The sequence below is a fragment of the Miscanthus floridulus genome, chromosome 18 (genome assembly GCF_019320115.1).
Source record: "Miscanthus floridulus cultivar M001 chromosome 18, ASM1932011v1, whole genome shotgun sequence".
Lineage (NCBI taxonomy): Eukaryota > Viridiplantae > Streptophyta > Magnoliopsida > Poales > Poaceae > Miscanthus > Miscanthus floridulus.
Genome location: NC_089597.1, coordinates 121,494,102 through 121,509,341, shown reverse-complemented (window position 1 = coordinate 121,509,341; position 15,240 = coordinate 121,494,102). Strand labels below are relative to the sequence as shown.

Here is a 15,240-nt window from a genome sequence, read left to right as displayed (position 1 = left end):
GAGCATCGTATCTCCTGTAGGCCCTGTGCTGTGTGATATGATCATGGCAGAAAGCGATTCGTTCACCTTCTTAACTGAAGGTATAAAAAATGCCCCTTTTCCTCAATGTAATATCGTTGTAAAGACGCTCTCTCCTTTTTTTGTGTGTGTTGTGGGGCTCTGAAAAACGTAGTAACATGCATTGTTTTTAAGTGCTAGTTACTCAGACAACGCTGTTGCAGCCCATCACCTGAACTGCTCACTTGGAATGGGCATGTGTTAGGCCCCGTTTTGATGCCACCCAAAATCAAAAAATTTCAAGATTTTCCGTCACATCAAATTTTGCGGCACATACATGGAGCATTAAATATAGGTAAAAAGAATAACTAATTGTACAGTTTACCCGTAATTAGTGAGATGAATCTTTTAAGACTAAATAGTCTATAATTGAATAATTTTTACTAAATACAAATGAAAGTACTACAGTAGCCTAAAGCCAAAAAAATTCGCATTTAATGCTCTTGTACCCTTTTTGCCTGTCCTTGGTCTTTGATCAGTATAGCATGCTGATGCTTGAATTGAAGGCCACTCTGCACAACATGTCTTCTCGGATTTAGTACAGGCGCCAGTACAATTGCTGGGCAAGGGCATGCATGATAAGATGGTAGCCAATGTGAAGCGGCAGCAGTATTTGTATCCATGGGAAAAAGGCTGAGCCACTGCTCCTAGGTGCAATTGCAAATGAGCAGGAGCCAGGAGGCGTGCTCCATGGATTGTTCTTGGACCAGAGCTCCTTGCCAGCTCTTCAACCTCTGTTGGAGAGCCAGGCAGTGGTCCTGCTCCAGCAATCTTGAATCTTCAGTCCGTTTTGGTTTTTGGCAAATGGTTCTTGGAGCCTTTCTGTGGCTCTGGCTGGCAGGGGAGGTGCTGCAGGCTTGGGAGTAAAGTTTTATTTTATTTATGCATACAAAAGTCTATATCTGGTAGGAGTAAAGGCTTGTTCTCCTGGGCCTCAGCTGGTTCTTGTCCTCATGGAGGCCGGGAGGGAAATGGCATGTGAACTTTGTAACCATCCAAAAGCAAGCATGTACTCGCAACAGCTGCCAACGGGGGATTCATCGATCAGATGCTGGAGATCGAGGGGTCCAATGTTCTTATAGAGCTCATTTATACCACTACCTGATAATATACAGCAAAGGCGGATAACTGCTGTATAATCATCATGTTCAGATCAAAATCCATAGTTCCATGCCAAAACAGCCTTCCCAAAGTAATTGACCAACTGTAACGTCCAGTCCCGACATACATGGCCCAGGCCCACTCTTCCTAGTGAGTGGTCCCACCCGCGTAGCAATCCGCTTGAACTTTCGTCCTCGCTTCGTTCAAAACGGTTAACCGAAGGTTACTATGCGTCCCTGGCCCTGGTATTTAAGTCGATCCGGCGATTTCAGGATTTCCAGTATGAGTAGCCTGGAGTCCAGCTGCTACAGTACCCGACACCCTCTGCTACAGTATCACTGGCCCATACTGAAATTTAATTGGGCCCACTTTGGTCCATTAGGATGTTACAATCATCCCCCTAAAGATTCGACGTCCCCGTCGAATGCCAGATCAGCTTACCCTTTCGGGACATTTAATCCAGGATCCTCCTCTCTTCAACACGTTTGTGTGGCCCCGTGCCGTGTATGTGTATGCCATGCCGTGTCCACGACGGGCCCACGCACATGCACACAACATACCCGTGCAGTCGTCCCCACATGCCTGTGGAACCTCGAGAGTCGGTTCTGATACCAAATGTAACGTCCAGTCCCGACATACATGGCCCAGGCCCAGGCCCACTCTTCCTAGGAGTGGTCCCACCCACGTAGCAACCCGCTTGAACTTTCATCCTCGCTTCGTTCAAAACGGTTAATCGAAGGTTACTATGTGTCCCTGGCCCTGGTATTTAAATCGATCCGGCGATTTCAGGATTTCCAGTATGGTACTAAACGTCGGGTGCGCAGTGCTTTCGCGGTGCTACAGTACCACGTGAACAGTACTCCGAATCTGGCCGGTTCATTTTTCGGGTGAACAGTGTTTCGGTGAACAGTATCCTGGAGCCCAGCTGCTGCGGTGCCCGACACCCTCTGCTACAGTAGCACCGGCCCATACTGAAATTTAATTGGGCCCACTTTGGCCCATTAGGATGTTACACCAACAGGTAGAGCGACGATACTATTTATTATCCAAACATGTTTAACGTGGTACTAGAAGTCATTTCTAACGATCCATCATGGAGAGAGTACATGAATGGTGGGACTTGTACGACTACCCACAAGGTAACTACTAACTAGCTTCTCGAGAAGCCAATAAATTTAATCGTTCTTTATAAGAAGAAACAGCCTCTGATCCAGCTGAAAGCTAGCTGCACAGGAAGGATCACCCCTAAGCATCATCAAGAGGCCACCAAAAGATGCATAGATCTCCCTGGAATGAAGACACGGGGGATGTTGAATTAGAAAATGTAGCATATACCAAACTGGGTAGAAACACATAATTGAGTTATAAAAGGGGTAGAATTAGAAAATGTAGCATATAACAAACTGATCAGAAACACATAATTGAGGAATAAACATAGAACAGGGCATGTCAGGTATGTGTGTACCCAATTCAGTCTATATCGCAACTTTGCTCTCTGAAATAGCAAGTGCTTAATAAGATGAACAAAGCTGAATAAATCATGCAACTAAAACAGCAGATAGCGATGCCATGCATTTGAACTGTTTCTTAAAATAAACTACAAGTTTCTTCGCCGATCATCTATAACCATGCATGACATACTTACCCCTGCTCTATAAACCATGCATCAAATTTGTCTAATTAAGCCAGTTGCTTTAAACAATTTTGCTTCTATCTTTCGATAAATAGAGCGGCCTTGCAATATTTCCATTTTTTGGACAGCTACATACAAGGAACATCTAATATGTAAAACCTAACCCATGAAGCTTCATTGATCAAATGTGCATTATTTCTTAAATAATTACTGATACCGTTCACTTGGCCACAAACCATGGCAGTATTTCATCGCCGTGGATAGAACTGTAAAGTAATTTCATCTTATAAAACATAAAAACACAACCTTGAACGATAAGACTTCCTTAGTAAATTCAAATTTAACAAGATCCAACATACCAAGTACTAGTGCTTGTCAAGAATTGCAAGACATGTATCACATATTCACAGCAAATAAATTATTTGTATCCTCAGACTTGTGTACACCAGAGAGTAGATCCAAAACAGATTACCACGTGGGATCAATCATATAACAAACTGGGCAGAAACACATTAATTGAGGACTAAGCATTGAACAGGGCATGTCAGGTATGTGTGCACTGTGCAATTCAGTCTATATTGCAATTTTGCTCTCTGAAATACCAGGTGCTTAACAAGATGAACAAAGTTGAATAAATCATGCAACTAAAACGGCACATAGAAATACTGTTATGTGGCCAGTTGGGATGGAGATGAGAGGGCGCGCTACAGCACCGTGGAGCTACAGTGTCCGCGGGTACTGTTCACAGCGGCGGCGGCTAGGGTTGCAAGGGCGCTGGGGGAGGCCGGCCGCGGGGCTTCGCCCACGGCCGGCAAGAGAGAAGGGATTTCCTTCTAATCTCTTGCTTGATTAAATTGATACATCTCCTCTCCTTATATAGAGAGGTTTACTTGACTCCTAAGCAAGCGACTAATTAACCCTAACGGGCTAAGGCCCAATAGGCCCTTGACTCCTCTAACACTACTCCCCACCCGGACATGCAGCTCGTCCTCGAGCTGCGACCTAACAATGATGCTAACTATGGCTTCACTAGACACAAACTGAACACCTAAGAACAAGCCTTTTACATCTCGGCTTATTTCAAATAAACTCGACTCTTTATTCTTGAATCCTGAAGATGCGGCGGACACCCTCCGCGTGCTAGACAGGCTCGTGTAGCCGCCTGGATCCCATGGAGACCATCGAAACGAGAGGGTTGCACGGGTACGGCTGTCTGGAATCAATCGCAACAGCGACCAGCGGAGACGACCTCGTGGCGGCCGACAGCGAAACACGGCAGCGCTAGGCAATGCGTCTCCGCCGATGACAAAGAGGAGTGCGCTTCTTTTATCATCACTCCCATAGAACTGGAGTGCGCCGCCTGCGGGAACAGCACCATGCTCGCGCCTGGAGACAGCAACGGGTCGGCGCGGTTGTTGTTGGCCGTTCGACGGGGCGAGGTCGTGCCCCCCCTTGCCGAGGTCGATCGCCGTCAAGGCCGCCTCATGCATCTGCCGGCGCATCTCCTGCAGTCGGCGCCGCGCTAGGAGGCCGCGTGCTGCAGCCTATAATCGCACCGTCGCAGACTGACAATCACTCTTCTGCGCAAGCGCCACTTGCACGGTTGCTGCCGCAGTGGCGATCTGATCGCCCGGCTGTGCACCTGTGAATGGAGGCACCGGCACGCCGAGGACGAGGCCCGCCGACTGCGCGCTCGCGGATGAGGGCACCGACGCCGGCTGTGCGCCAATGTTATGGACGAGGGTCGCGAGGACATCCATCTGGTGCTGCAGGTGGTCGAAGGTCGCCATCCACTCACCGAAGGCGCCTGTGGAAGGTGCAGGCTGCTGCGTAGGCAAGGGCGCCACAGTGGCTGTGGCGGTGGTGAACACGGGCGGAGCTGCGGAGGACAGGGCCAGCGTAGCCCAAGGATGTGTGCCGAGCGGCGTGGAGATGGGCACGGCGGCGTAGGATCCGGCCGGCGGCGCTGCGGAGAACAGGGCCGACGCAGCCCAGGGATGTGCGCCGAGCGGTGTGGAGAAGGGCATGGCGGCGTAGGATCCGTCCGGCGGCGCTGCGGAGAACAGGGCCGGCGCAGCCCAGGGATGTGCGCCGAGCGGTGTGGAGAAGGGCACAGCGGCGTAGGATCCAGCCATGGTCTCTGATACCAGATGTTATGTGGCCAGTTAGGATGGAGATGAGAGGGCGCGCTACAGCACCGTGGAGCTACAGTGTCCGCGGGTACTGTTCACAGCAGCGGCGGCTAGGGCTGCAAGGGCGCTGGGGGAGGCCGGCCGCGGGGCTTCGCCCACGGCCGTCAAGAGAGAAGGGATTTCCTTCTAATCTTTTACTTGATTAGATTGATACATCTCATCTCCTTATATAGAGAGGTTTACTTAACTCCTAAGCAAACGACTAATTAACCCTAACGGGCTAAGGCCCAATAGGCCCTTGACTCCTCTAACAAATACTATGCATCTGAACTGTTTCATCAAAAAATAAACTACACCAAGTTTCTTTGCCATCCATCTATAACCATGTATGGCATACTTACCCATGCTCTATAACCCATGCATCAAATTTATCTAATTAAGCCTATTGCTTTAAATAATTTTGCTTCCTTCTTTCGATAAATAGACTGGCCTTGCAATGATTTCCATTTTTTTGGACAGAAACATGCAAAAAAAACCGTGTAGATCTGTAAAGTAATTACTAATAGATGATTAATTGATCAAATGAACATTATTTTTTAAATAATTACTAATTGCTCACATGGGCACAAACCGTGGCAGTATTTCATCACCATGTAGATCTGTAAAGTAATTTCATCTTAAAACACAAACACAACCTTAATCGATAAGAGTACCTTAGTAAATTCAAATTTAACAGGATGCGGCAGACCAAGTACTAGTGCTTGTCAAGAATCGACAAGACATGCATCACATATTCACATAAAATAAATTATATGTATCCTCGGACTTACGTACACCAGAGAGTAAATCTAAAAGAGAATACCATGCGGGATCAATCATCCCTGTTCCAACTTATGTTGTGGATCTTTTCAGTAACTTTTAATTGGTTACACTTACACAGGCTGTTAGTAGCTACAAGGGTGTCTTCACAAAAAAATGCAAAGGGGCAGGGAAATAAAACAGTGTAGCATCGTATATATGTAACATTGCTCAAGTTCAGAGAAGGCATACACTTTAGTAGATGAATCGTCATTACTGTCTTTGGTACTGTCTTCTGAGATCTTGTAAAGCTTTCCATGCATGATGTATTGATAATCGTCAGCAAGCGTTTTTCTTCCAGCCTGCATGAAAGGAATGGCATCATGTTGTTTACCCAATAAAACTATGCCTCGTGGAAGACAAGTCCAAGAGAAAAATGAAAAATGTCATGGCACCTCAAACACATTCGGATCTGTATTCCCATCACAAAAGTTTTATAATGTCGAGATCAAGCTACTCCCTCCGTTTTTTTCACATGTCATATTAGGTTTGTCCTAAGTCAAACATTCCTAACTTTGATCATCAATTTCAAAAAATCCATGTAGTTTCACAACATGTGAACTATATACTATTAAAGTATTTCTCATACAAGTGAATCTAAAAACATATACATATCTTATATACATTTTTTTTAAAAAATATTGATGGTCAAAGACAGAAATATTTGACGTAGAACAAAACCAATAAAAAAAAGGACGTACCCAGTGCAGAGAGCTCCCGCTCTGTGCGGGGTCTGGGGAAGGGTGTCAGTGGCAAGCCAATACAACATGTAAAAAAACCGACGGACGGAGAGAGTATGAGACAAATTAGGTGTGTCACCTGTGTGTAGTAGCCAGTGTCTGTTGATCCATCCAGGTTCAGAGTGAGAGCTAAAACCATGTTAAATGTGTCACCAACAAGCATTGGATAGACCTCAGTAGCAACATCCAGCTGCATGTACATTTCGTTCTCGCTATGAGCTTCAATTCGAGTGACTGTCGATGGACATTATTAAAAAAAAAAGCAACATTAGATCATCCAATATTTGCAGCAAGATAAAGCAGAAGTCTGAATAATTGTGCTTTAAGCACTCAAAGAACTGCATAATGCAGAGCAAAGTATCCAATTGCTAGTAGCATTTTACAGGGCAGCTACGCAGTTTCAGAAGAGGAAAACATGTCGTGTTGTCTGCTGTGGTAGTGGATTCAATTTTGCTGCGGAAAAGTCAGAGATAAATTACCTTTGTCGAACTTCTTGCCATCAGGATCGAGCCTGATCACCTTGAATTTATCTTTGAAAAGGTGCTCGGCCATTTTTCCTGCAAATGATAGATAGCAATAGGTTAAAGTTACCCGGGGGCAAAACGTGCAAACCAACGGAGATCGAAGGGAGCTAAGATATGAGATTGCATTTGATGCAGCAGCCTATTGGGTTCTAGGGGGGTTTTACCGCCGAAGAACCCGGGGATTAGGGTTTAGTTGGGAAATTTGTACGGCGAGGTGATTCATCGACCGTGCGTGCCGAATGACCTAAACGAACCGCGCGGATTGGGTTGGATTGGTAGGGCGGCACTACAACGCACACGAATCCACAACGAACAAGGAATCTATCCCCTAAAACCAGGGGCGGAACCGGTATAAAGCATTAGGGTTTGGGGTGCTCGACTTCGCACAGGAGGAAGGGAGGAGAAGGGGGGCAGGCCGCGAGCATACCTGGCGGGTGCTCGTCGCCGGCGCCGATCTGGCGAAGGGTGGCGGCGCTCTCCCAGTCGTCGCCGCAGCAAGGGAAAGAAAGGCGCGAGAGAGAGAAGCGAGCCGGAGAAAGAAGAGGGACCCACGCGGACTAGTCAGGGACTCAGGAACGTGCTTTGCTTATCCACCGTTCCTTTGGATCCGACGCGTCTCTTGAATCGTCCGTTGTTGGGCTCTAATAGGCCCATGCAAGTCCAACATGCTAGCCCAGTGAGGACAGTTCTGCTCAGCTCATTGCCTGCTTGCTACTATGCAATATCGGAGGTGCAAGCCCAAATCATTTGCAACGTCGTCTCAGACAGAGAAATTGACAGTGAGGGCGTGTCTTGCCTCGTCATCGCCCATTGCGACCCATGGACAATTTTGCTGGCGTAATAACAACATTAGAAGGAAAAAAATTGGTATCAAACTTTGGTCCATCACTTCCTCCCAATCAGTTTATCTCACTACTCCCTACGTATTAGAGTCTTGATCGATTTTATACGTAATGAGTAGTAGTCATGTCTGTGACTCAAACTCACGTCTATGCTCATACGAAGCATTTTGTACCAAGGAGCCAGAGCCTGGAGACGTGGTTTCTCATTGCTCTCCTCACAAATTATTACAAGACTGCCACCAAATGTGTTTTTTTCAGACACTTTCCAAAAACGACTTCAGCTTCGTTAAAAAAGCCCACTTGCTTACTTTACTAATAGTAATCAAGAGTCGGCGCATCAGTTCCTTGGCCATCACGGTTCAAGCTGCTCGTGGTTCTGGCGTGTGATTGATTCCCTTGGCGATTGGGACCCTTTAATAAAGTACAAGAAAAATGACTAATCTAAACCATGCACCAACAACTACTGCCATTAATCACGTTCCGGTATCTCTTTTAATGGAAAAAATAATGTTTTGATCCCAACAGCAGGCAAATGACGCGTTGTTCACCAAGTCAACTCACTCGGCGCATCGGTTTTGATCGGCAGTCTGACGACTGACCAAACTTGAGCACAGTCAGTTTTGCTGCCACCGTCGTCGCCGAATTATTGTCAAGCGCAAAGTCGGTTCAGAGAAGCTATAAATTCGCGCGAAATGGCACGGATGCTTCAAACCATATGCGAATGCGAGGGAGAAGTCGCATTCGCAAACCATACACCACAGCCCGCCATTGATACACTCACGTCACTGTCAGAGGAAGGAAGACCTGACCATCGCGAGCCGCGACACATGAAGACGGTAGCTCTGAGCTGGAGCTCCCTGGGCTCGCTCGTGGCCACGACAATGGTGGTGCGCACGGCGGTGCGCGACGTGCTCCCGCCGGAGGCGCACGGCGCGCTGCGGGCGCTCGTGGCGCGCGCCGCGGCCGCCTTCGCCCAGCCTCCCGACACCATCGTGGTGCACGAGACGGACGCCAACGGCGTGCCCAACGAGCTCTACGACGCGGCGCAGCTCTACCTCGGCGCGCGCTGCCTCGCGTCGGCCCCGGCGCTGCACCTCCACAAGGCGCACGGCGCGAGCGACGTCGTGGCGTCGCTGCCGGACGACCACACCGCGTGGGACACGTTCCGCGGGGTCCGTGTCCTGTGGGCGTCGCGGCGCGCGGAGTCGAACGGCGCCTACTCCCCGTCCGGGTTCTTCGGCGGCGGCGGCGGCTGGTCGGGCGGGTTCAGCTACCCGGTCGGCGGAGGCGGAGGCCGCGGGCAGCAGCAGCAGCGGTGCCTGGTCCTCCAGTTCCCGCGCCGCCACCGCGACGTCGTGCGCGACGCGTACATCCCCCACGTCCTGGACGTGGCCACGAGGCTGCGGCTCAAGATGAGGGAGCGGAAGCTCTACACCAACAGCGGCTACTGCGGCGGCGGCGGACCGGACGCCCACGGGACGCTGTGGTCGTCGCACCGGTTCGCGCACCCGTCCACGTTCGACACGCTCGCCATCGACCCGGCGCTCCGCGACGGCATCTGCGCCGACCTGCTCCGCTTCGTGCGGCGGCGGGAGCACTACGCGCGCGCCGGCCGCACCTGGAAGCGCGGGTACCTGCTCCACGGCCCGCCGGGCACGGGAAAGACCAGCCTCATCGCGGCCATCGCCAACCTCCTCGAGTTCGACATCTACGACCTGGAGCTCACCACGGTGCAGTCCAACACCGACCTCCGGAGGCTGCTCGCCTGCACGCGCCCCAAGTCGCTGATCGTCGTCGAGGACATCGACTGCTCCCTCGGCCTCCTCGACAGGACGAGGACTGACGATGCCGAGCGGGACAATGCGCCGCCGCGCCATCTCACCATGTCGCGATTCCCGCCGATGGGAGGAGGCCCAGGGATGTACAGGGAGAAGATCAGCCTGTCCGGCGTGCTCAACTTCGTGGACGGGCTCTGGTCGTCGTGCGTCGGGGAGCGCCTCATCGTGTTCACCACCAACCACGTCGACCGCCTCGACCCGGCGCTGCTGCGTCCCGGCCGGATGGACCGGAAGATCGAGCTCGGCTACTGCAAGGGCCCCGCGCTGCGCGTGCTCGCCAGGAACTACCTCGGAGACTGCGGAACTGCCGTCGACGACGGCGATCACGAGCCGACTAATGGTGACCACAGGTACGAGCAGCTGATCGGAGAGGCGGAGAGGTTGCTGGAGGAGGTGCACTTGACGCCGGCCGACGTCGCGGAGGTGTTCATGGGCTGCGACGGCGACGGTGCCCTCGCCGCGCTGCAGAAGCTCGTCCACGATCTCAGCAGCAAGAGAGTTGTTGAGGAATGCGCAGCGAGAGACGTGTGACGCCATGTGCCCATGTGTGGTTCACGTTCGGAGTCGCTGTCAGGTTGTCACCTATCAAAGTGCCATCAATTTAGATGGAAAACGCCATGAGTGGAAGCTTTGACATGGTGGTAGAGAGTGAATCAGGTGAAAAACTTTTAACTATTATTGGAAACTTGCATCATTAACAAATATAATCAGAGGAACGAATTGAAATGGCAAGGGAGACGTCTCATATCAGGCTGTGGACTGACCTAACTTGACTGAACACCAAACAAAATTAGGTAGGGTAAACCACTGGTTTAGTTTCAGCGACAAAAGTCACAGTCAGCCACTCAGGAAAGACGCCGGCATGATATGACACCTAAGGCTAACGAGAAAGACTCGTCTAAGACTCAACAATGTTTTCGGATGAGAAGAGGAATTTGAAGCGATATTTTTATAACGTGGGAACGCAAATGTTCTCGGAACGATGTTGACGGAAAGAGGAGCGTAGCTGTGTTCCATATTTTTTACCGCCAAGGCTATTGCCAACACCATCACCACGTAAAATACAAGACTCATTCGTACTTTGGGTAACGCTACAGGTAAAATGTTCAATACATATTCGGCATCTTCTCCAACAACAAGACTAAAAAGAGAATTCTTTCTGCAAATGGGTTTCTAGGAGAGAGGATACCCATATTTGGGTTGTGTCTCTCAGGCAACCTAAAATAGGTCTCCCGTATAGGTACTCTGTTGGAGACTGATTTTGGGTTTCTCACTACCCATTTTGGGTTTGGGTCTCCTTATCGGAGACGGTCTAAGGGCATCTCCAAATGGTCTAGTTTGGAGTTAGTTGAATCAATTTTGTATCGCTGAATAGTGAAAAAGACAAAAGACTAGCATGGTTTATAGATAGTGGCTCCGTTCGCTTCGTTGAAAAAACAAGCCGAAACACTGTTCCGGCTGATTTGGTGTGAGAGAAAAATATTGTTCCGACTGAAAAAATAAGCTGAAAAAGACGGATTATAAGAGAAACGAACATGACCAGTCTCGCACGTTTCACGATACCCCTCTTTTCATAATTACCAATTTAAAGCTAGTGTTAGCTTATATTGTTGGAGACGACTTTATGGGTTAGTCTCCTCGTCCAGCAGCTCGAGCTTTACTCCCTATTTAACCAAGGTCTTTAGGGTTTTCCATCGCCGTCGCCAGTCCCTTTCCTCCTCCTTCAGTGATGTTAGCGGCGAGGAGGCGTGGACATCCACCCTTCTTTATATATATATATATATATATATATATATATAGTCACTTTGTGGTTGGCCCGTTTGGTTTTTACATAAATGTGGCATGTACTAGCCAAGTCTATTTTTGAGATGACCAAGTTCAGTTGTTAAATTAGTGATCGAGGTTTTGGTTAACTTTAGTTACTGAAATGACCTATGATGGTAAAATGTAAGCGCTATAAATTCAAAAAAATTGCGGAGACCAATTTTGATCAAAGTAACAAAATTTGGCTATGTATTCTTGGCCACACGGCATAAGAAAAGTAATTAAACACGCCCTTCAGTCACGATCGAGCCGGCCTTGCCTTTCGGCACTTTACACCTATGTGCTGAAAATGAAACCATTGGTGCAGTGCATGCAATGGGCGAGCTCTGTCATGTAAAATGTATTGTTGTGCCTGGGTAGTAATCAGCGTCCATTATTTGCCTAAATCCGGGCTCCATAAGTATACTACAACACAAAAAAGAAAAAAAGCAAACACCATACAAACGACACCAACACGTACGTCCCGGCACACGTCGCGTTGCACCGTCACGACTCATAAACAAACCACCGTCAAAGTAATGGAAGCTGACTAGGCAGCCATGCATGGTTGCGCGCCACGTAGGATCCCTGACTGGATTCACTCCGTCGTGTCCTCTGTCGATTCGCCCGGTGCTACGGCCGTGGCCGCGGTAGCATCCCGCCGCCGCCGCAGTTCGCCCACGAGTTTCCTCAGCGCGCAGGCGGCGTCATCGCCGTCGCAGCCCATGAACACCTCGCCGATGTCGGCGGGCGTGATTTGTACCTCGGCGGCGGCGAGCAGGCCCTCGGCCTCGGCCATGAGGGTGTTCACGGTGTCGGGGTCCGCGTCGGCGTCCTCGCAGCCCTCGTCGCCGACGCCGAGGTAGTTCTTGGAGAGGACGCGCAGCGCGGGCGGCGTGCAGTAGCCGAGCTCAATCTTTTTGTCCATGCGGCCTGGGCGGAGCAGCGCCCGGTCCAGCCGCTCCGGGTGGTTGGTCGTGAACACCATCAGGCGCTCGCCGACGCAGGACGACCAGAGGCCGTCCACGAAGTTGAGCACCCCGGAGAGGCTTATGGACTCCCGCCCCATTACGGCCATGGCTGCGGCGGCAGCCGGAGACACCGACATCACAGCGAGCTGCGCCGCGGCGTCTTCGTCGTTGTCGGCGCCGACGTTGCTCCCACCGCCCTTCTTTTTCTTCTTGTTGCGGTCGGAGAGGTCGAGGGAGCAGTCGATGTCCTCGACGACGACGACGGACTTGGGCGTGGTGGAGACGAGCAGGCGGCGGAGGTGGGAGTTGGTGGGCACCGTGGTGAGCTCCAGGTCGTAGACGTCGAACTCGAGCAGGTTGGCGATGGCGGCTACGAGGCTGGTCTTGCCCGTGCCGGGCGGTCCGTGGAGCAGGTACCCGCGCTTCCATGCGCGCCCGACGCGCGCGTAGTGGTCCCGTCGCGCGGCGAAGCGCAGCAGGTCGGCGCGGATCTCCTCGCGCAGCGCCGGGTCGAGCGCGAGCGTGTCGAACGTGGACGGGTGCGAGAAGGCGTGCGACGTCCAGAGGCGGTGGTGGTCCAAGTCGCCGGGCCCCGTGGCGCGGTTGGTGTAGAGCCGGCGCTCCCGCGACTTGAGCCGCATCAGGGTGGCCTCGTCGATGAGGTGCGGGATGTAGTGGTCGTGGATGAGGTCCCGGTGCTGGCGCGGGAACTGGAGCTCGAGCCTGCGCTGGTCGCCATGGCCGCCGCCGCGGCCGCCGAACATGTTGTACGGGTGACCGTAGCCGCCGCCGCCGGAGCCGCGGTCGACGGTGCGCGCGGTGGAGGTCCACTTGACGTGGACCCCGCGGAAGGTGTCGTGGGTGGTGTGCGAGTCCGGGAGCGACGCGACGGGGCGCGGCGACTGGCGCGGCTTGTGGAGGCGCACGGTGGGCGCGGTGGCGAGGCAGCGCGCGCCCAGGTAGAGCTGCGCCGAGTCGTAGAGGTCGTTGATGGCTCCGCCCGTGGGCCCGTCCGCCTCGTCGATGAGGATGGTGTCGTGAGGCGGGCGGAACGCGGCGGCCACCCACGCGAGGAAGCGCCGCAGCAGCGTCTGGGCCTCCGGCGGCAGGAAGTCGCGCAGCGCGGTGCGGAACACCACCACGGTCGCCAGCAGCGAGCCCAGCGAGCGCCAGTCCAGGACCATCTCCATGGCTAAGGTCTGAGAACGAACAGAGAACACTGTGTCTGTGTGCGCTTGGCTGCCAGAAGAGTGAGCTGGGGGTGCTTTTATGCCCGCGCCGGATCGGAGCTTGCCGACTCTGCGTGCGAGACGTGTCGGCGTTGGAGAAAAAGAAAGAATAAGTCTCCCCAACAACAGGTTTTTTCAGGTCCTCTCAACAACTAGATTTTTGTCCATGCACTTATACAGTATTTACACCGTCTTATAACTATATTTAGAATGATTTCTTCAGTGTAATTTATTGGATAGAGTGATGTAATTTGAGGATAATTACATATCTCAAATAAATACACAGGAATGCTATACAATACATGTGTGTTTTTTGGTTTGTTGGCACATGGATTTTCTGTCCGTCGGATTTGGCACGTGTTGCTACGTCTGATTCTGTGCTTTGAGTCACACGATTTTTTTGGCCGTCGGATCTGGCCATGGAGCTATCTGCGCCCTTCTTCATCTGCCCCGTCGCCTTTTCATTTTCCATTTGCATTTTGCTCTCTGACCCACGTGGCCCACAAGTCAACTCTTTTTTTGGGAAACGCGCGCCTTTATCTCTTTTGAACTGTTCATTTCCTTTCTCCATTTCATTTCGTCTCCCCTAGTTCTGCTGGCGGAGCTGAGGCGGAGCCCTAGGCGGATGGGCTCTTCGTCGGCGATTCGCCATCGTTTGTGAGTTTTATTTGCAGGTTTTGATTCGATGTTGTAGATCTCTTTGTTCCCGACCTGATTTTGTCTGCATCTATCGTTTTTTTGTTCTTTGTCGATATTATTGCGGAGGCTGAGTCGATTCCCCTCCGGAGCCTGTGGCGGAGGTGCTTGCCATCGTTCATCTGCCGTAGTTGGTGAGTATTAGCGCTTCTAAATGAATTATATGTTGACCTGTTTGCTTCTAAATGAGCTCCTGCGACGGCGGCCGCCCCTTATGCCGCGCTAGTGGTGGTGTGGCATCTAACCCGGCGCCGCTGAACCCTTCTCTCGTCTGGCGTTGCCGTATTCCTCTCCGCTATATCCTCCACTGATGGCCGCCCCTTCTCTCCTGCGGGCTGCAACGATGATTGGGCCGTCGCCGCCGTCGCCCTACCCTAGGTGCTGAGGTCTCTATCTTCGTGATCTTCACCAGCGACAAGAATCCACCAGGTACGCTCACGGCCCACCCCTTGTCTTCCTTTCACTGCTGTGTGGAACTAAGCTTCCAAACTCAAGCAATTTGTATTCGTATCCGATCTGATAGGCGCGTGTGTAGCTGAAGGGGTGGCAACAGGCGACTGTTGCATTTGGTTCTGCGTTTGGATCTTGGTGAGACTACTTGGAAGCCAGCGTTGGAGCGTGTGCTGCAACGAATGAAGAACATTGTAGAAGGCAGGGTATACACATACTGCCCTTCTCTTGTGTGTTCTAGTTGTCCTAGACCATTTATGGCTGTGAATTCCTTGATAGCTTTTGGCAATAGCAGATTTTTAAATCAAGTGCAGAATTACCACAATAGTGAAACAATTGTTTACTTGTTTTTCTCATTTGAGAATG

The 15,240-nt window shown here is 51.2% G+C and overlaps 3 protein-coding genes across 3 annotated transcripts; 1 reads left to right on the top strand and 2 right to left on the bottom strand.

The window, feature by feature from the left end:
* Positions 1-2,180: 2,180 nt before the first annotated feature.
* On the bottom strand, positions 2,181-7,594 carry LOC136521800 (DNA-directed RNA polymerases II and V subunit 8A-like). The gene is made up of 5 exons (XM_066515566.1): positions 7,473-7,594; positions 7,001-7,078; positions 6,601-6,755; positions 5,974-6,083; positions 2,181-2,445 (listed from the first exon to the last, which is right to left on the bottom strand). The coding sequence occupies exons 2-5, from the start codon at positions 7,071-7,073 to the stop codon at positions 2,334-2,336; spliced, it is 450 nt and encodes a 149-aa protein (XP_066371663.1). The 5' UTR covers positions 7,074-7,078; positions 7,473-7,594; the 3' UTR covers positions 2,181-2,333.
* A 1,075-nt stretch (positions 7,595-8,669) lies between these two features.
* On the top strand, positions 8,670-10,376 carry LOC136523029 (AAA-ATPase At3g50940-like). Its single transcript, XM_066516809.1, has one exon. It carries the CDS (start codon positions 8,715-8,717, stop codon positions 10,254-10,256), a length of 1,542 nt encoding a protein of 513 aa, XP_066372906.1. The 5' UTR covers positions 8,670-8,714; the 3' UTR covers positions 10,257-10,376.
* A 1,516-nt stretch (positions 10,377-11,892) lies between these two features.
* Positions 11,893-13,752, bottom strand: LOC136520776 (AAA-ATPase At3g50940-like). Its single transcript, XM_066514428.1, has one exon. The coding sequence runs from the start codon at positions 13,687-13,689 to the stop codon at positions 12,127-12,129; it is 1,563 nt and encodes a 520-aa protein (XP_066370525.1). The 5' UTR covers positions 13,690-13,752; the 3' UTR covers positions 11,893-12,126.
* Between the last annotated feature and the right edge of the window lie 1,488 nt (positions 13,753-15,240).

Coding starts and splice junctions, on each gene's coding strand:
- LOC136521800 (XM_066515566.1), bottom strand. CDS start 7,073: ATGGCCGAGCACCTTTTCAAAGATAAATTCAAGGTGATCAGGCTCGAT. Junction 6,084..6,600: donor ACACTGGCTACTACACACAG/GTGACACACCTA, acceptor CCTTTCATGCAG/GCTGGAAGAAAAACGCTTGC. Junction 2,446..5,973: donor GACGATTCATCTACTAAAGT/GTATGCCTTCTC, acceptor TCTTCATTCCAG/GGAGATCTATGCATCTTTTG.
- LOC136523029 (XM_066516809.1), top strand. CDS start 8,715: ATGAAGACGGTAGCTCTGAGCTGGAGCTCCCTGGGCTCGCTCGTGGCC.
- LOC136520776 (XM_066514428.1), bottom strand. CDS start 13,689: ATGGAGATGGTCCTGGACTGGCGCTCGCTGGGCTCGCTGCTGGCGACC.